The sequence below is a fragment of the Lissotriton helveticus genome, chromosome 6, assembly GCF_964261635.1.
Source record: "Lissotriton helveticus chromosome 6, aLisHel1.1, whole genome shotgun sequence".
NCBI lineage: Eukaryota > Metazoa > Chordata > Amphibia > Caudata > Salamandridae > Lissotriton > Lissotriton helveticus.
In genome coordinates, this window is record NC_136067.1 from 1,266,036,949 (window position 1) to 1,266,060,352 (window position 23,404).

Here is a 23,404-nt window from a genome sequence, read left to right on the forward strand (position 1 = left end):
TCATGACCAAACCTAATGGTTTGCCCACAGATGTACCTCCTGAGTCTCACTAACACAACCTAGCTAGTCCTATATTGATATTTCTAGTGGTTACAATGGCTCATGGAATGGCTCACATCAGTGTGAAAGGGATTTGTAAGTTGTTGGCTCCAGTATGGCAAAATGCAGGAATTCCCAAGTGTGCAGAGAATGTCGTCAAGAATTGCATGGTGTGTCTGAAACACAATCCTGGTAGGGGAACCCCAACTCCAGCTGGTCATTTTGCACCTCCTACGTATCCGTTCGAGGTTTTGCAGCTAGATTTCATTCACATGGAGAGGTGCAACAATTTAAAATACGTACTCGTTGTTGTTTGTGCCTTCTCAAGATGGATAGAGGCATACCCCCTAAAAGACAATACTGCCTTATCCACAGCCAAAGCCCTTGTGAAAGAGTACTTCCCCAGGTTTGGAATGCCTAGAATGGTCTGGAGTGATAATGGAAGTGAATTTGTGGGTCGTGTGATGAAGAGAGTGTGTGAAGGGCTAAGTATCCAACAAAAGTTCCACGCTGCAAATCACCCCCAATCAGCTGGATTAGTAGAATGTTACAATGGCACGCTTAAGTTAAAACTGGCCAAAATTCAAGCGAGCACGAGTCTTAAATGGCCTGACGCTCTACCCTTAGCACTCCTGTCCACCAGAATGACTGTGCATTCGCGAGTGAAACTTAGTCCCTATGAGATAGTTTTTGGCCGCCCGGCGAATATATGGGGAGTGCCTAGACCCACCAAGTTCAGCGAGATCGAACACCCTGTTTTGCTTGATTATCTGTATGAATTGACGGCTAAATTGCGTGTTTTGCATCAACAGGTTCACGACACCCTGCCTCCGGTCTCCGAGACTCCAGGTCACGCAATCGACCCTGGTTCCTGGGTCCTTGTCAAGAACTTCCAGAGAACCAAAAACGACCAGCCCAGGTGGACCGGACCGCACCTCGTCCTTCTTTCCACAAGATCAGCTGTTCGAGTGGAGGGGAAGGCAAACTGGATCCACGGGGTCCATTGTAAAAGGGTAGCCCTACCTCTGCCGTATGACCAGTGGGTCCAGAAGGGTGTCGCCGACTCAGAAACTGAAACTGTACCACGCTTTCTGCCCTTCAGTGATGCACGAGTAAAAGGAACATTTACTGAACAAGAGAGCGAGAACATTCTGCAACCAGCTGTATCACCGTCAATTCCATTGAACACTACAGAGCCTGAACTCCTGTTTCAGGATCAGACAGTACCCGGGAAAAAGCGCTATAATTTGAGGCCAACACCTATGGACAAATAAACAAAACCTTTTTTTCACCTCCAAGTACTATTTTTGAAAGTGCAGCTCTCCCATCTGAGAAACTTGCTCATTTTTGTTTTTCGAACCGCCATCCGGGTTCCGCTGCTAGGTCCGCGATTGCCCAAAGTCTTTGGGGTGCAGCCGACGACGTTAGGTCGGCAGTTCTGGTTGGTCTAAGGGAGTTGCCCTGGACTGACAAAAGCATTCCTTAGCAGAATCAACCTCCCATCGCGGGCAGCACTTTAGAGAGGATGGAGTTTCTCGAGATGGAGAGACCTGCCAAGGAAATGAACTTTAAACACAAGATTTGTAATATAATGAAAAAGAAAAGCTTTTTGATATTGTGCATTTTTATGCTATTCAGTGTGATGATATTTTTAATAAGTTATGTGTTATTCTCTTTTCGAGTAACATTTGCACCCACTACATCGCCCATACCTCCTCCTTCTACTGTTTCCCCACACTCTTTTCAACCCCTTCCTGAACACGAATCAGCTAGGAGATTAGAGTTTATTAATAACTCCTTTGTTCAGCTCTTGCACCAACACCAACTTGTAATGAACACAACTAACTGTTGGGTGTGTGGTCTTATGCCTCACACAACGGATAAAGGTATCCCTTATCTGGTCCTGCCTTTCAGCCACAATGGTTCTGTGTGGGCATACAGAACAATGTTCATATACGCACATGAAGTCTACCCCCTACGTTCTGTAACAGACAATCCTAAAAATAGTGCTCTAGTTAAGGGTATAGTAGACATGATTAAGGAAGGTATTTCTTATGAGACTATCCCGAGAGATGAGACACTAGTATACATAGGATGGAACATAACCGGATATGGAGCTACTCTGAGTGAGAAACAGCAAGCTAAGAGATCTTCCCCGATTTGGATTGTACCCCATCAGGGTCATCTGTGTCTGCAAGGTAATGGCACGAATCCCAGAGCTCAGTTAGGGAAGAGTATCTGCACTAAAATGTATGTTTTTGCAGCCCAGACTTCCCCTTCGTTTTTAGCAGCTAAGGGTACCTATTTCATCTGCCATGATAGAGCCTATACATGGTTGCCCCCTGACTTTTCGGGCTCATGTTTTGTTTCATTCCTGTTGCCTCCCACCTACACAGCAGCGGCAGATTACCACAAGACAAGGGTAGTTAGAGGTGTCTTGAGTGAAGAAGACACTGCAGGTCAAGAATTTGGGGACTTTGCAATGGGTTTTCTGCCGTTCTGGGGATCCATGGCTAACAGCAGGAACATAAGGCAATTGACAAGGGTGGTTGAGTCCACCGTAATAGAAACTGCTGGTGCCCTTAGTAACTTGACTGCTGAGCTCCAGTCGGATCGACTTATGACCCTTCAGAACAGGGTCGCTTTAGATGTCATACTTGCAGACCGAGGTGGGGTATGTAGATTGATCCAATCGAGTTGCTGTGTTTTCATCCCAGATAACGCTCCAACAGTGTATCAGGCCATCTCTAAACTGCATAAGATTTCCGAATCTATTCATGTGGATAAAGGCTCCGGTTTACTGGAGAAGAAAGCGGTTTTTGACTGCTAGGAGATAAAATAGCGAGCAGGTACGCGTGCAGTGGGGTTTTTCCTTTGAGAAGGGCATGTTAAATATTCTTGATGTTTAATGCAGGCATGTTAAATATACTTTAATTTTAATGCAAGTATGCAATAGAAAACGTTGAAGTATTTCATATTTGGGAAAAATGTATAGAACACGCATTTTTCTTTAAAGGTTCGTCAACACAGCACAATTGTACAATTAAATAGGATGAAGTAAACGGGCGGGAAAGGAAAGAAAGTCCGTTAAATATTCGATATTATCTGCCGCTGTTTATATTTTAAAACAAAGGGCGGTGACAAATAATTTTCCTCGGGTTATAGGGACTTTGTATCACATTTAACTCAATTGTCATAAAATGTTATTCCTAATATATATGTGTTTTTTAATAATGTTGCATGCGCATAACGAATTATTGATTTGACTACGTATTTAACAAACCCAGTAACAATATATTCTTCTGAAATTGTTGCTTTACAGTTACCCCTGACGAAGGGCTCGTAATAAGCCCGAAATGCATTGGGTTTTTCAAAATAAAGAAATGCTGCTTTGAACACTTGTTTGGTTTGGGATCGTATTTCCGAAAAGGTCCGGATGGACATACGAGAATATGAGAAGTTTTCCTAAAACATAGTATGGCACAACGTGGAGGAGAAGCACTGGCTAAAGTTTGATAAAAATTTGGATTTAAATTGGATTAATTTGAACAATGGTAAAATGGAGAAAAAATGACTGGATCTGGTATCCATATAACGCAGTGCGTCTGGGTGTGGAGAGTCGATGAGGCTCTCCCCATATGTTTGATAAAGGAGATTGGTCATTAATGGGATGGTTCTGGGAACTGATATCCGGTTGGGGATGGAAAATTCTGATGGTCATTGGGATGGTCTTAGCCATTCTTTTCCTGTTCTGTCTGTGCGTGCAGTGTGCTCCTGCAATATGTGGCCTCTGTGTCACATCATGTGTAAGGAAGCCTGCATCAAGAGACGAACTAAGTACTAGAATGATGTTGCAGCAACATCTCAATGACTTTAGGAATATAGATCTGGACTCAGATTAGCATGAGGATAGATTAATTGCCTATGTAAGGGCAAAAGGAGGGATTGTAGTATTGAAAATTCTGGACTCGAGAATTAAACTTCATCATAGCATGACGATTTTTATATCAAAAGACCGAGAATGGCTAGTACACTATGTACAAACATTTTCGTCAATTTCGAGTGACGATTTCACCTCGAAATCATCATTTTCGTTCTGAACCCTTGGCTTCCATTTTGTATGCGGCAGCCATTTTGTGAGTTGCCCTTTACATAGGCTTATGATACAGCTAAATTCGATCCCAAAGGACACGTACACCTTAATTGACTTTCCTGTGACCTGGGCAAGTTGGAACCATTGCCCCAGGCTGAACCTGTTTGGTCAGTTCCTCTCCCAGTGGCCGAATGAGATAGCATCAAGGCTCAACAGGCCATAAAACCTTTTCAGCACACACACACCCTGCCGAATCTTGCTCACACCTGTCCCTGCTCTTTTCTCTCACTTGCTTTATGATGGGGAGGTGCCCGTTTTTATTGGGGGTCCACCGATATCTGATGAAATGTTGGGCCTTGCCGGGTGATTTGTTGTGGGCTGGACGAAGTGAAATATGGACATGTCATCATGACTCTGCTTTTCCTTTGTAACAAAGAAATGTGAATAGTATACTGTAAATTCGAAGAATGTTTGCCTAATGCACAATATTTCGTATAAAAAGAGAAGCCTGACTTTGTGAAGTTGAGCATTCTCCTGAGAATATACATCCCGTGTGTTGTACTTCTAGGACGCTTGTTACCTTGGTTGCAGCCAATAAAATCGATCCTTGACTTCACCTAGAATACTCTGAGTTTCTGTGGTCTGAATCAGGAAAGAACCCGAGGTCTTTGGGTGTACCCTGGCACCGCTGGGTTACCTGTTCAGTACCGGTTCTGAAAAACCCAGTACCTCAGTGAAGCCAACTGTTTTACCACAAAATAACCCCTTGAATACCAGATGAAAGGACACCACACAGGTTGTTATGAAAATAAACAATATATTTATTAATAACAAACACCTCTGAACTCTTTATGAGGTTAGAGGGCTAAGCACATGACAATCTCTTGGAAAAATACGACAAGTTGCACAAAATTACAATGGTGCCCTAGGGGCACGACAAACCATATACTAAATAAATGGACTGTGAGAGTCGATAGAAGAAATGGAGCTGTCCAGAGGCTGCAGGACCGCTGGGACTACGCTATCCTAACCTTAGGTAAGAAATAGGAGGCCCAAGGGACGCGGGTGCAGAGTGTGAACTCACACGCGGGATGCGTAACAACGTCTATGGACAATACAGTTCAAGTTAAAGGTAAGTACGGACAATCCTGACTAGTTAGGACTAAAACGACTGTGGAACTGGACACTAGGAGAGTCAAGCTACCCTTGAGCACCGAAATGCTCTCGTTACCTCACCCTCGGGCTGCGGGTGCATAGGTGCGAAGTCGTGTCGGGTTCTCGCGTTGAAGTCAATGGAGCATGAAAGAAAAGATGCTGCAGGCGACCAGGAGGAAGATGTCCGGTGCGATCCAAGGGTGGATCGGTGAAGTAGAGGACCTGAAAGCAGAGGGGACAATGTTCACAGTCACTAGCCAGTGACAGGAGTGGAACCAGGAAGGAACCAGATGTCGTCGTCGCGATCAGGTGAAGAGTGGACGCTTGACTCTGCAGCCACGTGGACCAGGAGGCGTCTTCGACGACCAGGATGGAGGCACGAGCTGTCCCACGCAGGCTCTCGCTGTCGGCGGTGTTGGATCCGGAATCGGCGTCAACATGCCTTGGCAAAGGCAACCCACGCGGTGAGTAGAAAAAGCATCTGGTGCGGACTAGGAGAGTCCGGGGGGCCCCTCTTTTGGAAGGGAGCAAGGGCCAGTCTGGAGCAACCAGACCAGCAGCAAAGATTTCAAGGTTCGTCGTCTAGGAGGTCACTAGCCAGCCGGCAAGGGACCAGACAACGCGTCGAGCAGCAAACAAGCAGAAGGGCCCCACGCAGATCTCGTGGAGGCTGGAGGGCTGATCTTCGGTGCAGGGGCTGCTCGGGGCTGGGGCTTCTCAATCCCCAAAGCACTTGGTCGAGTTTACCTCGGGAGTCGTGCTGTAAGCGAAGTGCAGGTTCGTTCAAGATGGCCGGTCCCACGTGTCTCGTCGCACCCACGGATCTCAGCTGTGCTGCAGATGTAGGTTGAGGTCGGAGAGGTCTGGGAATCCGGGTCTCGTCGGGCTCTGAAGTCTGGATCCTCAAGGGAAGACGACAAAGTGAAGCCGCTGGACGCTGATGGTGCCTGCAGTTGCAGGGTGGACACTCCTTGCCCACAAGGGAGATTTCTTCAGTCTTCTGTGGAGCAGAACGTCGAAGTCCAGAGTTTCTTCTTGTAGAGTAGCTCAGGATTAATCTAATTCGGAATGGGACCAGCTCCTACCTTTATCCTGCTAAAGGGGGCTGTACTGCTGACTAGGTCCCTCCCCTGGGTGGGACCAGGAAGGGGGGTGGTTACACCCCCTATCCTTTGTCCGGTTTTCGCGCCAGAGCTGGGACAGGGATGCCCCAGCAACTGGTTTGAAATGGTGTATGCACAGGGCACCTTGTGTGCCCCAGGCATGTCTCATTCCTTTCAGGCCTATCCTACCCAATACACAAAATCCTGTCTGGGGTGGTGCTAGCACCTCCCAAGGCAGGAAACCCTTTGTCCAAGCCTCCCGCGCTGGAAGGACTCCCAGCAGCAGGAGGTCAGACTTGTGTCTGTGGTGGCAGCATCCATTTTGTGATGCCAAGGCTCGAGTTAACTTTAACCGGGGTTCACAGTTACATACATGTCGTGTCCCTCTAGAAGGGTGGAATGCTACCCCCTTCGCCAGAATTGGCGAGGGGGTAGTATTCCAATTCGTATGACACCTTACTCGACATGTTTTGATAATGTTATACCAGAGTTAGCATTCAACCGCGAGGTCGATAATGCACTTAAGAGTATATGGTATAGCGTTATCATGGAACAGCTATTAGGACTTGGTTCCGCAAGCTGCAGACGGGCTCAGCTCATGCCAGAGCACCATCTCACATAATTCCAAGCACTCTGCCTTCAGGATTGTTAAGGCCTGCCATAGGAGTGACTGATAGGAGGATATGTGTCCATTTTAGGGTTAGATATAGGTATACTATATCTATAGCAAAGGGTGATTACACCACCTTGCCCCAGCTGTCGTGCAGCCAGTTGTGTCAGTTTTAGATGGCCAGCCAGGGGTGGCATAATACATGCTTCAGCCCCTGGTAGGCCCTGGGTACACCTATGCCCTGGGCACCTAAGGTACACTGTACAGGGACTGATAAGGTGGCCCAGTACCAATTGGTAAATGCACCTAAAGTACATGGTTGTCAATTTAGAGAGAGAACAGCTAGGCTGTGGGTCTGATTAGCAGGCCCACAGCCAGGGAAAGTCGTAAACCAGTGAAGCAAAAAGCAAAAATCTGGGGTGACCATAGGATTGCAGACCCCACTCTCCTACACTGAGTACCGCCACTCCTTATTTTTATCACTGTTAGTACCGGCATTTAGCTACTGGTAGGCTCATTGGCTGGTAGTGCTGGTGAGCACTAGGCTCTCCGAGAAGAAGCTGTCTCTGACAGCCAAGGCAATTCTGTAGTCCCGAGCTCAGCCAATGCGGACTATTCAGCTTAGGCTCCTTTGCATGGTGGAATGCTTTTGTGTACGCCTGCTTGTTTGTTTCTATGTGTGTGCACGCTTGAGAATACATAGCATTGTGCCAAACAACAACAAATCACGGTTTGACATTAAGAGTTTGCAAAATTACAAAACAAGGAAATGTTGAGCTATTCTGTTTAGCTTTCATTTTGTGTAATGATGTAACCTGTTTTGTTTACATAAATGCATTTCTGTTGTGTTTTGATATGTGCTGCAACTGGTATAGAAGTCATTGAGTATCATTATGTCTAGCCCCTAGCCCCGCCCCTAACCCCGCCCACTTGGCACACCTCTAGCTTATTTTAATGAGTACCTGCACTTATTTTTCCCCATTTAAAGCACTGGCTACAAGGGTAATAGTCACTTTACCAATCAATTTAGGTCCATGTGGAGGGAATTCCACCAACACGGGTGACAAATACGAGTTTATTGAGAACTTAAACTCGACCGGACGTCTGGGGGGTGGGGTTCCAAGGAACACAACTGCTCCGGTGGATGACCCCAACACCAATCGTGCCCCTCACATCGACGCCGCGACGATACACAAATGTGTCACTGCTTATACGCCTCTGTATATGCTTTTCTTTCCTCTCCACCCCTTTTTGTGTATATTATGCATAATGTGTGCTTCATCATATGCTTTCAATGTTTGAACTGCAACAATCCTGGGTTTAGATTTTAGTCATGCTGCTTTTAAGTTTCCTGGTGTGTATGGATAGGTATGGATGAGGAGGTGTGCTGTGCTCTTTGATTATCACAGGCAAATTTGAGAGATACTGCTGTAACAGTCAATGATTTTCTTCTGTTTTACTCCAGTGTTCCTCTCAGATTGGCTTTGGATATTCTAGGTGGCACAAGTAGTTGATTACTTTTGATAATGTTGTGTGGCCCCTAGACTGGCTTTTATTCATTAAACGTTCTAGCCATAACCTAATGTTGCTTGCTTTCACTCATCATTTCTGGATGTAGACCGGACAGTATTTTAAACTCCTCCATTCTTCCTCTAACATTTTCCTCATTTCTTGCATACTCCATACAGTGGAACTACTTATCAGTCCCTTTACACAATGCAACAGAAGTCTTGTATTGCTGTATAGGATGTTTCCAGTCAGTTCTTTTTGCACCGTCCCTTCCTTCTATTCAGTTCACATAAACGGCTGTCATTCAGTTTACAATGTGTGCTAAAAACCAAACTGGAGTTCTACTTACCCGGAAGGGACCTCAGTACTAGCATATTTGCAAAGCAGGAAGGAAGGAAAAGATTTATTAAATATTATTTAAGCACTTTTTTCCCAGCTAGCCACGTTACTTAACTACCACGTGTCCTTCCGTGTCACCACGACCAGCTCCGTTTTGTTCTCAGACTGTTTACGGATGGGGCCATGTAGCCCTGGACGCAACTAACTCACTTCAGCAGCTGGGCGTTAGAATTAATAGCAGTGAGTATAATAAATGTGTTTTTGTCTGCCCAAAATGGATCAAGAAAGGAAAAAAGATTGCCTAACCACTAGTAATACAGTGATTTCAAAGGTTGACTGCTTCTAGGTGATTTGTGCTATTTATTTTATGTTAGGGTAAGTAAATGCTGCTTATTAGAGTTTAATTTAGTAGTTTGAGGCACATGAGAGGCACTTCTACGACAGAGACTTTAGGTGCAGCTACGTTGAAACTTCTAGTGTTGTGACACAGGACTTTGTGCTCGTACCACAATTTCTGCTCCGTTTCGATGGTGAAGGATTCATAGTGGAAAATACAGCGATACTCATATTTCCATTGCCTCAAGCTTATTGGGAATGTTCTGAAAGCCACTTTATCTCTTTTGGTATAATGTAAAGTACCTCTTGCCTATGGTTCCATTTTATCCTGCACACACTGCATTCGGAGAATCTGTACCATGAGCAAAGAGAAAAGTGCAGCAGATCCCTGCTTGAGGCTAGGAGGAAATCGGGAATATGAGGTGGACTAACAGACAAAGAGGATTATAAGCAAGAAAGCTTATACTTTAGTCTATTATGAGAAATAACGACTGTTCACATCATGTCCTATGCCTTCTTCTGAATTTCTCACCTAGCACAGCAACAGAGGTTGTCTTGGGTGAAATTCAGCAAGGCAAGCTTAATGAGGCACAGTGCCAGACAAACAAACAACATACTGTGTTGCTGTGAGCTTTCAAATGCCAGGGATCATCTTTGAAGTTCATTTTAACAATGCAATTCGTCAAATTAATTAAGGTTACCCTCATACACATGACTAGGGCACTCTAACACCCTCATCCCAAATGAGATCAAGATCATGAGTCTCGCTGAGATTAAAGCTGACTTTGTGACACACAAGAGGTTAGTAAAAGCAGCCCAGAGGTCTGCGAGAGAGCAGTGAAGAACTGCTGTAGGCAAGAGTAGCAATGGTCTTGTCTCCTGAGACTACAAATAGCCATATCCAGTTCTGTAACCAGATTGAAAGCAAAGTAGTTCACAAAGGGTAGCTGATTCTCTTAGCAGGCAGACTTTTCTTTATTTCACTGAACTCTACAATTGTGACGGAGAGATTTGTTAAAAATAATGAGAATTTTCATCAAAGAGGCTACTTGCATCCAAAATCATTTCATGAGACTGGAGTAACAGATATTTTCACTTCCATGTTCAAAACTCCGAAGACTGCAACAATATCCTTAATGGTTTTCAGCCTCCAGTGGTTAATGGAAATGGGTCCCTAATTCTATGGAAAACAACTGGGCTGCAAAGACCCCACATACGTCTACCTGGTCAAATCCTTTCAGTCTTAGTGTCCTCTTATCACAGGCTGTTGACCTGCTCTCTTGCGAAGCCAAGACCTGGCCTGCAATCTTATATGATGGTGTCGGAAAGCACAGCAATATCAATAAGGCTGAAATATTATCTTATCACAAACTGAGAGCTTGATGCAGTAGCTACCTCGGGTTCTAAAAGTTAATGTCTTAGCAAAACGCTAACAATCTATATAACAAAAATCTACGATAATCCAACAATTAAGACAGCTGAAATCGATGTTTGCAATACATAGAGTAAATCATGAATGAGTAAAATTATTTGACTATTTGCGCATACGTTTTAACGAGAAAATGACCTACACAGGTGCTATCATCCGTTTTTTCAACAACTTTGCTGTACGATCTCTTGAACCTGCCATTAAAGTAAATAAAGCAAAGGCAATCCCAGCTGGATCTTACGGGTGAAACTATCAGGTTATAGGAAGGCTGAGAACCACAAAGTAGCAGAGAATAAATTCCTACATTGGCTGTTACATCTAGGCCAGCGTCCATGCTGGCAGGCCTTAACAGCGAGTTGGGTCTCCGGGGCACTGCATCATCAACTCTCATCAAGCCCATCCTGTACTTGGTCATGCTTCAGACGTACAAGACCATGTATCATTATAAAGACGTGCTCCTGGATATTCCTGCAATCCACGACCACATAAAGATCTATTGGCTAGTCAATGTAGCCACAACCCTAGCCAATATTTGTGTACAGATTTCTGAACCGACCAACGCTCAATGTCCACTGAGAGTTCCAAAACTGCCAATATGTGGCATCTGGTCGACATGCGATTAGTCGGCATCATCAACGAGCTGCTCACTCTATTCATACTCTCTCACCAAGTCAATCCCAATATTTGAACCAAATAGAAGTTTATTATTCCAGGATGAAAAACGGCCGCAGGTTTTAAAATTCAGACTTGAAATCCTCCCAGTTTTGTCTTACACAAACAAATGGTCGAAAGACCCAACCACCAGAGATGAATGAAAGTGTAATCATGGTGGCTGAGAGAGAGTTTTCCACTTTCTGCTCTTAAGCTCATTTACTGCCGCTATGCAAAGGAAAATTCTTTAGACCATAATTTTTAATCCAAAATGCCAGAAGATACAGCAAGGCTCTGTTACTTTGCCTACAGACAGACTCAGAAGACGTGTATAAAAAAAGTGGCCTTTTACATCGTCCGTGCTTGGAAGCAGACTAGATCTAATCACGGTTATTAACTGGGGTCAATAACACTTTCCCGCTGCTTTTATATGATCCACACGGAAGTACTGGAAAAAATATTTATGGCCTTTTTCTCCATCTTTGTTTTGGGCAAATATGAAATATTTTTTAAGCTTTTGCTTTTCTTTTAATGTTGCTCTATTTTTATTTCGATTCGGCCTAAATGTATGGACTTCAGCTGAAATAAAAAAAATGGAATGAACATACGGGGTAGAGTTGTGGAATGTGGGGGTCATCCATGATATTCGATGACATGAATAAGCAAGACCTAGCAATACAGAAAATTTCCAGCTCTTCCTTTCTAATTCTGCAGTAACTATCGCAAGAGCTCACCAAACTGATAGCTGATCTCATTAAGTAAGCGACTGCAGTAGAATCATCAATAGGTTTGTACAGTACTACCGAAAAGGAACGTCTTGAAGCAAAACAAATTTGTGGAATTAGCTATGAAATCATGAGAAAGAACCTGGAGTAACACTTTCGAGGAGTGTTTAAAAAACTCCTACAAGTAAAGGATGAATCCAAGTTAATCCTTGAAAAAACTCATTGCTTATTTTCAGCCTATCCAAAGGAAAAAGCAAAAAAGGCCTCTAGATACTTGCACTAGATTTCATTCCGAGATTCTGACAACAGGCAAACAACTGCAATGACACAATAATTATATTCCATCACATATCACAAGCTACTCTGTCAAGGAGAAGGGAGTTGAAGGATAGTACAACACAACAGATAAAAGAAAAAAGTCCCTAAAGATTGGGGTTTTATTTTAGCCTATCCTTTGAACATAGTTCATCATCATCAACATCAGTTGCACCCATTTCTATGAAGAGACAAAGAAACTCTTTGGCAGGAACGCTTCCTCACCACAGTCTTAGGAGCATGTTGTACCTGGCCCCAGCTAAATTAGGAAGGTTGCTGGAGATGCCTGCTACTGGTGTAAACATATGCGGGCAGACAGAAGACGTGGTAAAGCGAGGAGCCCAAAGAAGATACAGAACAAAGAAAAGGATACTTGAAGACAGATACAAGATGATGTAACAAATTTACACTACCTAATCATGATGGAAAGCAGCTCCGAGCGAGGGGTTCTTCATCAATCTGCCACCAAACTCCCAAGATTGGATTTGTCGTTATTTTTTAGATTGTCGAGATGCATTTTAAAGTACTACTGTAGACTACATATTCGATTGAAAATGTACTTAGTTATGTCTGATTAACAACTTTTTGGCTTTAATTTCTGTCTATTGAAGGTGTCGGACTTCAGCAGGTTTTGGAGGTGGTGAGAAGAAAACCTGTGAAATGACTATGCTGTCAATTTGGAGGGGCTGTGTGCCATTTTTTGTGGGTCACATGGATACTTCATTTGAATTTGAACTTGAGGAGAAAGGTGGGGTCATGTTAGGAATTGAGACATCTTGAGGATAAAAACGTATAGCCATACTACTTTAAGATCAATACTATAAGTAGTTCCCAAACTTTTTTTAAAACCACAACCCGTTTTTTAAACGACAAACTTTTGCGACTCACCTACCTTTGATGGACATGAGGATGGGCAATTTTTGATTGTAACTAAAGCATCATATGGTGGTGCATTGTCATTTACACACAGCACGCTTTGCACTGAAACGGAAACTAACATTGCACACACAGTGTTACTGGCAAACCTATATAGCACACAAATGATACAGTGTGAAAATCGGCTTTCTGTGAATATTTGTCATTTGTGTATCACCAAGTAAAGTGTCTTGATTTGTTCTGACCCTATTAAAATCGGAATGCATACAGTTCATTTACAGGCATTTACATTTCGTTGTGTGTTGCAAAAAAACACCACACTATAGTCTTTCCTTTCGCACTCCTTGTACTCCAGCAAGATTATCAAATAATTCACTTTAAAATATCCTCTCACTTTGCAGTCAGAGAAAGAAAAGTAAAGCCCAACCCACATCAAAAGAATAAGCAACAACTTGTCAGAAGTTGTATTATGACATTTGACCACCGTCTTTGAAGCAGCGGCATATGTGATAGGATAAACGCAAAATGTAAAGGCATCTTTATTTATTGCGCAGACCTTCCAGACTCACTAAAAACTGTCTCACAACCCAAAGTTTGGGAAAAGCTACTATAGGGTTAGTTCAAGTAGCAGCAACTCCACAAATTATGGCTGCTTATAAAGTATGTAGAGTTTACTGCATCAGAGGAAAGATAATAATTGGATGAGCACTTAAGGGGCTATTTTGAAAATTCTCTCACTGAATATCCAGTGCTTAACTCCTCTAATAAAACCCTGAGCGATGCTAGCAGGGTCGGCTCCTTCTCTAAGGCGGAGGAGCATCGGTCTACTGCTGGTAGAGTAGGAAAAATAAAATGATAAAAACATGTTATTATCATAGCTACGGGGCTGGGTTAGGGCGGGGTTGGTGCCGAGCCTGGGGAGGAGTGGTTTGCACACTCTTTAAGTGTGCAAGACTGTTTGACCGGCCTTCATATGCACTTTGCATGATCCCCACCAGGCTGTAATCCACAGCCTGGTGAGGGAACATGCACAGGCTTCCAAGCCCCCCATCAGAGCTTTACAGCGTTGCGATTGGCTTAGGGGAGCCTGTGAGCTTTCTCCTTCTAGGTTAATGCAACAACAGAGGAGAGACGGCGGCAGCTGTGAGGAGGAAAGTGTTTTTATTTTTTATATTTTGACCCCTGCCCAGCCACCACCGTTCTCTGCCAGCCGCCACTGGATGCTAGAAAGAATAAATACTCCTTATGTAGAATTTTACTAGTCTAGTTGCACCTGCAACTAGGCTCCTCCCCAACTAGCAATGACCTCAAATGAATAATTTGACAAGCTGACCTAGGCGACAAACTTAGCTCAGATCATGCTGCTGTCCTTACGATACAGTGATAATCCTTGTGAATTGTACATCCTAGGGGGTCTTGAAAACTTAAAGAACCTACCAGACAACACTTTGTACTCCCAATGGATATTATCAAGGTTCAGAACTATTTAGAAATATCTTACTGAAAATATGCAATGTGAGGTTTTATGGGCTACGAAAGCTGAAAGAAGTGGTTAAGAGATGAAACTGAACTAAGTACTTTTGAAGGCAAATTATTTGTGGTGCACTGAACTTGAAAAGCGATACAAAGTCATTTACACTCAAAAATATACTATAATTTGTTAAATGCTACTGGGGGAAGCACAGTGCGTGTTTATTAAGAATGCTTCTGCTTCACATGAGTTGCCTAGAATACAAAAAGGCAATTAGACTACTAGGATATGTTCTGGGCCTCGCAACATAATTAAACACCAACAGAAATGTGTCTACCAAACAGATCATGAGATTTCACAAGTCTTTACTGAACACACTTTTTCGTTCAGCAAATTAATCCTTAAGTTTAGAGCTGCAATAGTTAGCAGAGGCAGTCTTTCTAGAAATTAACGATGAGGCAATAAGTAGGATATCAGATCTCTGGATTTCCATGGGAAAGGGGCAGGCCAGAAATGCTCCTACACCAATTTTCTATGGCGATTTACCAATCCTTCAATTTTAGCACACCCTCTGTTAAAGGTTTTTATCTGATTAGAACAGAATGGCATTGTCACCAATTTGTTAACTGAATCTTTTTTTACCTTCATTACAAAAAAAATCTTCTCTACTGTAACACTCCTCTACCAACCGCCCTAGTAATTTGTGATGCTATTTATTACCTACACAAAACTGTAATATATTAATTTCACATAGTTACCCCTGTCTGAACGGCCCCAATCAGCCTTCATTAAAAATAAGCAAGCTGGTGACCATGTTCAGATGGTCTTGAAAGCAATATTGAAATGGCTACCAGAATAAATCTCTCTTCTCATGTTCGATGCCAAAAGGAATTTTGCATACATGGGCTATTGCTAATTTTCATAGTTATATGTAATGCTAGAGCTGGGTTCAATATTTAAAGAATTTACACTGGTGAATTCTGCCTGTCCATGAATAAAAACCGCTTAATTAGTGCAACTACATCACCAATTAGGCAATCTAAAGGCATGTTTAATAGACCCCATTCGTCTTCACCCTTTTTAACTAATGGTAAACAAGAGTCATCAAAGTACCGACATAAAAGGCTTACAGTCTAAATGTAGACACTACAAAACATACATTTTTTTGTAGATATCTGCTAACTGAATAAAATAAAAGGTCCTCTACGAAACCCAATTAGAGATAAGGTAAGGATTACATTTTCAAGAAAAGATTTACAACTCAGTATTCTGATGGGGTTTGATTCAGGTGAAGGTGTGTTCAGTGCCCAGAAACGTGTCTAGTAACGACTGCAAATAAATGTATCTGAAATTAAACTCAAGCTAAACAGGCTTTAAATTTGATTTCCAGAAGCTAAAGAACTCAACATCCTGAACTGCGACAATTAGATTGAAGGACTAACCACAACTGGCCCTGAGGAAAGAGTCATGGCTTAAAAGACCATTTGACATAGATATGAAAGGTAGATTTATAATACTTTCAGTTTATACAGAGATCACCCAGAGCGAGATTAAGACAAAAGCTCAAGGACACACTAGGCTTTGCCAGTTCAGTTACACCTGTCTTCTCTGAGAGGGGATTTTCTCTTTGCCTCTTACATATGGGCTGATCAGCTAACTCTTCAGTTATCGGAGCGGCTATTGCAACAAAGTTGCAAAGCTTATGTTGGTCCTTGATCTTGTTAGGATCTAAAAGGAGGGAATCCTATACGCACGGTCCGACTGTTCATAACAAGGAGTCTTGCCAGACCTCGTGGATTTGTGTGTGGTAAGACAACACTTTTCTTGGAAAGAGATATTCCTGCTCAGAAAGGCCAGAACAGTTTTTGAATTGCACAATGGCCCCCTAATAGTCCCAATGGGTGACGGAGATAATGTGTGTAGTTTAGGTTTTTCCTGACCAGTATAATGAATTCACATTTCTTTTCTCGTACCCTAGCTGACTTTGGGTAAGGGGCACCTTTAGCTGTTACGTGGTGGTCTGTGGCTTAGAATATATAGGTCATGAAGGAAATACACAATGTAAAGGGGTTCTCTGATGGCTTACCATATCTCTTTAGTAACAAATGCAACACTGCAGAGGCAAGGTGTTAAGAGTTCTAAGTCACAAAATTTGCAATCTGACATGGGTAGGCGCAATAATACAGTCTCCTTTATTCTCTAAAAGATCTCTTCTTAACAAGCTCCAAAGGTAATGGAGACTTGGAACTGGACATTTCAACCCTGTGTGTTTTTTTTTAGAATCAATCATGTTTTATTGCGTGTTTAAAGAAAATCATTATACACAGCTTAGCTGCCTACATCAAGACGCCGGCAGAGCGTAATCTTATGATCGATACACAGTGTTTAGGTCTACAACCCAGAGGACGACCCCGCGATAACCTTCAGACCATCACGCAAAGATAAGGCACCTGTCTAAGATACCACTTTTATAGAACAAAGGAAACAAAGAAATAGACAAACAACGAAACCCCCCTCCCCACCCTTCTATATGTTTTCTTTTAAAGGTAATTGACTGAAATTTTAGTTTACCCATTTACACACTATCCCCAACCTGTGAATAATTATGCTATGAGCACTGTCATTTGTAATCAGTAAAAACACTATGACGTTTGCTCACTTACCCAAGACATTATAAACATATATAAATTCTAATCTAGGTTTCTCAGAAAAAATACATTCCCATAAATCTACTTTCTTAGAAACAGTGTTTGAAAAACGAACATTCGTCAATCCTGTAATATTTACAGTTATACAAGGTTTCAAATTGATTCTGAGTTCATCACATTTCATAAAGCCATCATTTACTGTTATGCTATTATTTGCACAAGACGGCTGAGTAACATAACATGAACTCATTCCAATAAAAGTTAAAATTTTCGCTCCTAATTTCATAGAACATAATTGTCAAGAAATACAGGGGAAACAGTTTCCACAATGGGAGCCCTGGAAGAATATCAGTGATATAAAGTATATGGCATGTCTAACTTCCTCATACATTTTCCCAGAATATTTAACTTGGACAATAAATGAACAGGATCAAATCAAATCAGTTAATTAAAAGTCAGTGTGTAAATCCAGTTTACAGGAATACCTGGATAAGATATCAACTCACCTTTTAGACCAAGAGAATAGATTTCACAAGTTAGGTACCGTTGCGGAAGGCTGTTAATAACTTCCTCTATTACCTCACAGAATTATGCATAACTTAACCTGTTGAGGCGACGCCTGAAGATGCCGCAAAGAACGTAATGCCAAAGTACAGTTAGAATGTCAAGTGCCACATGTACAAAACACGGCTAGTATTTTTGCAACCAGTATGGAATTTGAACTAACCAATGTAAAGATAAATCTGTTCACAAAATTAAGTATCGTAGTGGCACGCATTTTGGCCTACGTGATCAATATTCAAGAGGTAGGTCGCAAATTGTGACTCGCTACAATGGGTGGCCATTACAGTAATGGTGGCCTACTGGGCTCAACAGACCACCATATCGGGCATCGCTTTTAATTGTTTTTTTTTATATGCAGCCCATTTTCCTTGAAGGAAACAGAGCTGCATTTAAAAAACAAGTTGGAAGGTTGAGGCAGTGGTTCCAAAGACACTGCCTACTCCTCAACAAACTTTTTTTTTTACATTCACTAAGCAGAAGGGTTCCCAAGGGAACCCCTTATCATTTATGCCTCCAAGTTGGAAGACGGTAACATTTCAAATGTTGGCAACTGGTTTTCGGTTGCTAAAAACAGCGATTTGGAAGGGATGTTCCTTTCAAATCGCTGTTTGGAAAAGCCTCGAACATGGCCCATCCAAATACCAATTTGCTTCCCCTTCTAGGCCCAATTTGTAATTCTGTAACTTAATCGGAAAATGGTCTTAAAACATTGCGAAAAGCATTTCTGAAGTCACAAACTCCAAACCCCAGTGTTTGCAACCACAAAAATGCTTTGTACATATGGCCTAATACCATTTTCGTAATTTTATCTTCAAAGCCAAAAAGCTATTGGTGACCTTGCTCTATAAAGGACTACAATAAAAAAAAAGGCTACAAACACCCTATTACTAAACTGAAAGGTTATGCAAATGCATGTAAAATAGATTTTTATATTTTGTGTGGTGTTATGCACGACGAAACAGACTATGGACCTCTAAGGACCAAAACAAAATGGCAGTGGGGAGGCATGTAGTGCAAGAAAAAAAGAAGTTAGGAAGAGAGGAAGAAAAGAAGAAAAAAAAGTGTCTCCCACCACCCCTTTAAGAGGCGGAAAAATCCTCCATTTAATACAGATTTGAAAAAACAGGCCTTCAGGCAATTTTCCAACATGAAAGACATTCATTAGGTAGGGTCCTGCAGCTTTGGAAATTAGTGCAATTTAAAACATCTTTGGAAATGGGTTTCTAGATAAAGTCTCTTCAGAAGGGGTATCCAATAGATTTTTTTCTACAAGAATACTTTGATCTGAAAAGTATTATAATCGCATTTGGTAGTGAAAGGAACATTATATTATAACATCTTGAGCTCTCTAGATTATATGGCTCTACCTAGCTCCACCCACATTGCTAAATATCAATGATAGCTAAAACACACCTTTTCAGTAGGCAATAGGACTCTCTGAGGCGCAGTTTCATCGGCAGCCAATGGATCTCTCTGGCTCCTGTGTACTAGATGGAAGGTTACAGCCTTCTTCTTCTCTATGAAAGGTTTCTTCCGACGATGAGGCTACAAAACAAAAAGTGCTAGGTTCATTTTCTCATATGCAGTATCTATGTACATATGCAGTCAATGTACAGAATCCAGTGAAAGCAACACATTGACTCCACAAACCTAGAGTATTTGCATTTTCCAAATAAATATCTTCAGTCTCTTTTTTACCCACTTTCTGTACAACATTGAGGCATCTAGCAACAGAGAGTAAACACAATGTACATCGTCATACAAAACAACCCATAGCAAGTCACTGCAAACCTTCAATAAACCTTTCTTTTCACAAAATAATAAAATGCAATACTAAAATGTAATGCAAAAACATAACCAAAGCTCCATGATATTCTTATGCATCAAAGGCATAAGAATATCATGGAAGAAGCTTTGTAGAAAGAAATGTAAAGGTGGACTGTGCACTCCTGATCTGAAGCTGTATGCCTGGACTTTGTTGATCAAGGGGGGAATAAGGCTATTTGATTCTCCAGCTAGCACTGGAACAGACTTTATGTTTCAAGTTATGCTTTCTGAGCTCCAGGGAGGTGCTCATGGTTTTTTGTTTAAGTTTGGTGATTCGCGTTTTTTTAAGAAGGTTCGTTTAAGGACTCCTAGGGACATGGCATATGTTTGGGCCAGAGTAAGAAGATCGCTGAATATTCCATACTATTCAGCGAGAGCTCCAATCTGGGATTCGCCAGGCTCACCTGGATGGACTAAAGACTTACTGTCTATACCCCTCCGGGCAGCAGAGGTGAAAGTTTGGGGTCAGCTAATGCCGGACGGTGTTCTTTTAAGCTGGGAGGAGATGTCTATTCTCACGGACCACAACTTATCCAAGTTTAAATACCTACAAATCAAAAGCTGGGCCCAGGCTATGGTAGGCGAAATCGGCGCCAATTCGGCTTTGGAGGAACTTTTATTAAAAAAAGCAAGGAGATTAAAAACATCGTTGCTCTACTGGACAATGCTAGAAGCAGAGGATGGTGACTTCTGTCTCCCTATACAACTTTGGAGGGACGTGGTTCCAGACGTCGACTTGCAGAATATATGGCAAGTATCCTTTGATTTACTTCATGTTACAGTCTCACCTGCCAATTTAAAGCGCAATCACCTTTTTTCTCTCCATAGAGTATACTGGTCTCCGGCCAGATTGGCCAAATTCTCCAAGGGTCCAATACCATGTTGCCCAAAGTGTAAGCAGGAAAAGGCCGCCGACCTTCATATGTTTTTAACTTGTCCTGATCCAAGGAAATTTTGGTTTGAGATAGAAGAAGGTATGAAAACGCTTTTCAATTTTGATATACAGGTTAGTATATCACTTGTTTTTTTGGGAATCTTTGATAATTATGAGGAACTTTCTCAAGATATTAATAAATTATCTCTTTATTTAATTATCCTGGCACGTAGAGAGATATGCAAACTTTGGGTTAGTGACACTGTTCCTTTATATATTGATTGGATCCGAGCAATAAGACATACACTTAATCTAGATACGGCAGTTTGGAAGAGAAGAAAGCATTTTTGGAACCTATGTATCAACTGGTTGGATAGGATGTGAACGATTTGTCCAATGATTATGCCTTTTTGCAGATTGGAGTACCATAAGATCAGTTCAAGGGCCGGGATAGCTGTAAGAACTGAATTGAAATCTGAACGTGCAATACCATGGGGTATGCACTGGGTATCTGCAGAAAGTGCATCCATTAAGATCTTCGGAGTTTAAGTAGGGGCCCATCTGTATTGGTGCAGAGGGTGCGAAGGATTGGCTACTCTGAGAATATCATTTTGGCGAATGAGGGAAAAAAAAAATGTTTTAAAAACCATAACCAAAGCTCCTTAAATACGGTGTCTTTTCTTTTCACATTCTTGTATTTCGTATATTCATCTTATGTATACAAGGCTTTGCCTAACACATAATTTATTTAACGGTTTTATATAGGGCTGGCTAGACCCGGAAGTATCAGAGCGCTTTACAGGGTTGGAAATGGAAACAAGTTACAAAATGGTGATTATTACAAATATGAGCAAAAAGGTGAAGAACAATAAATCCATAAAGAGAAAAATAAACAGTACATTTAGTCAATTACAGGATTTGGATAGATGTGTCAGCCTGGAAGGCCAGGGATTGAGGGGGAAACGTTTGAGGAAGGGAAAGACCGAAGAGGGAGAGGGGGGAGGAGAAGGCATGTAGGAGAAGGCAGTGATTATATGGGAGCAAGTAGAAGGAGGGTAGGGGAATGGGAGAGGGGGAAAGGCGGGGGAGCTGCTTGTTAGCCTGTGTAAAGGGCATGCCTGGCACTTCAAAAGCTACTCTAATTTTAGAAGAGGCTCAGATACAATTGCATCTCCGTGGCATGCTGCTGAAATGGAAATATTTATCGAAAAATAAAAATGTTGTCCTGTGGAGTAGTCTCTGCAATTTAGAAACACAGGCTAAAGCATCTCCTTCACATTTTGCATTAGGTAAAATAGCCTATTTTGTGAATCAATCAGTATTTGTATAGCGCAGCCTATCACACCATGGGGTATCTAGACTCTGAGGAGTGGGGAGCCTTAACGAAGAGCCAGGTCTTGAGTCCCTTCCTGAAGTCGGCAAGTGAGCGGAGGTTTGAAAGTGAAGCAGGATGTCTTTCCTGGACTTAGTGGCAAGGTAAGAGAAGGAGCAATGTCTGCTGCCACACCGCCGGATGTGAGACACGAGTGCAATGGCAAAGGAGGTGGGACAGAGTTGTCTGGTGGAGAGTCAGGCAATGGTTGATGTGGGAGAGGAGACACAGGATAGACAATCACTGGGCCACCATACAAATGAGATACAGAAAGGATCAAGAAGCATGAACAGCAAAATAAGCATAATTAAGTATACTCAACAATTACAATATCTAATACATATTCTTGGTACTAGATATGAACATGCAATAAAAGGTACTTTACTCAATGTTTAAGTAACCAGACGTGAAACGTCTCCTGAAAATTTGGTTTGGTTCTGTGGTACTTGAGAGAAGAGGCTCTGGAATGCCATTAAAACAGATGGTAAATCAGAAAAAAGGGTACTGTATCCAAAGAAGCAGAGGGATCTATCTCTATATCGTTGATATATCTGGGACTGCAAATGATAACTGATTACTAAAACCCTTGTCGGGTTGTACACAATTTTCTTGTCTAAATTAATACTTGACATCGGAACTGCGGCTACAAATGACCGAGGGGAAGCACATTGGAGGACAACTCCGGGAACAGTTGACACAATGGGATAGTGTCGGCTCAACACAGCAGTCCAATTTTGAAAGAAAAGCAAACCAATAATAATCGACTACATGGAATGCCTCGGAATACAATATCTTCTGATTGCTAATCTCTGGTAAAGTGCATTCCTTTGTAAGCAAATGTGAAATGTAAGAGGTGGTTCTAAAGTACCAAATGCAAGCCAAAGCTAGCATTCATTTTTCTGGGTACAAATTTAGCTAATGTGTACTAATGTGGGGATACTACCACAGTAGGCATTGAAATGTATACGAGAGGACAAAGAGCATGCAACTACACTGAAAACCACTTGAACAGGGACTCAAATAGTGCAATTGTTGAATGCCACCAGGGTGTTTAGGGTCTGCTTGACACGCTTCAGTGACTAGGAAGTTATTTATTTCCATTGTCTGGAATTCTAGTGGACAGTTTCACAACTTCGCCACCACCAGCTTCCCTGATGATTAAATATTGGTATGAGGCCTACCACTACACAATGCAGCTTCACACCCAGAACAGGTCAATTCCTATTAGCTTTCCTTTCCAAATGCTTTTTAATCATTATAAAGCACTTCCGTTTGTTAGTTTTTAATTATTGATTAATTGTATCAAAATATTTGAGAACTTTAGAAGTTTAAATACAACTACAAACATAGAGCAATGCAAACCAACGGGAATGTTACACTGCTTCTTACATTCCATTTCTTGGATACACTTGTCTAAATTAATTATGAGGTAGATAAGAGAAATCCGAATTCCATCCTCCTCGTTAAT

At 42.0% G+C, this 23,404-nt stretch overlaps 1 protein-coding gene across 1 annotated transcript in view; it reads right to left on the minus strand.

Moving 5' to 3' along the window:
- The window catches only part of LTV1 (LTV1 ribosome biogenesis factor), a 206,026-nt gene that overhangs the window by 165,170 nt on the left and 17,452 nt on the right, over window positions 1-23,404 (minus strand). Inside the window, exon 2 of the mRNA XM_078648994.1 lies at window positions 19,277-19,408. Coding sequence (XP_078505120.1) covers window positions 19,277-19,408 — 132 coding nt within the window. The remainder of the gene's footprint in view (window positions 1-19,276; window positions 19,409-23,404) is intronic.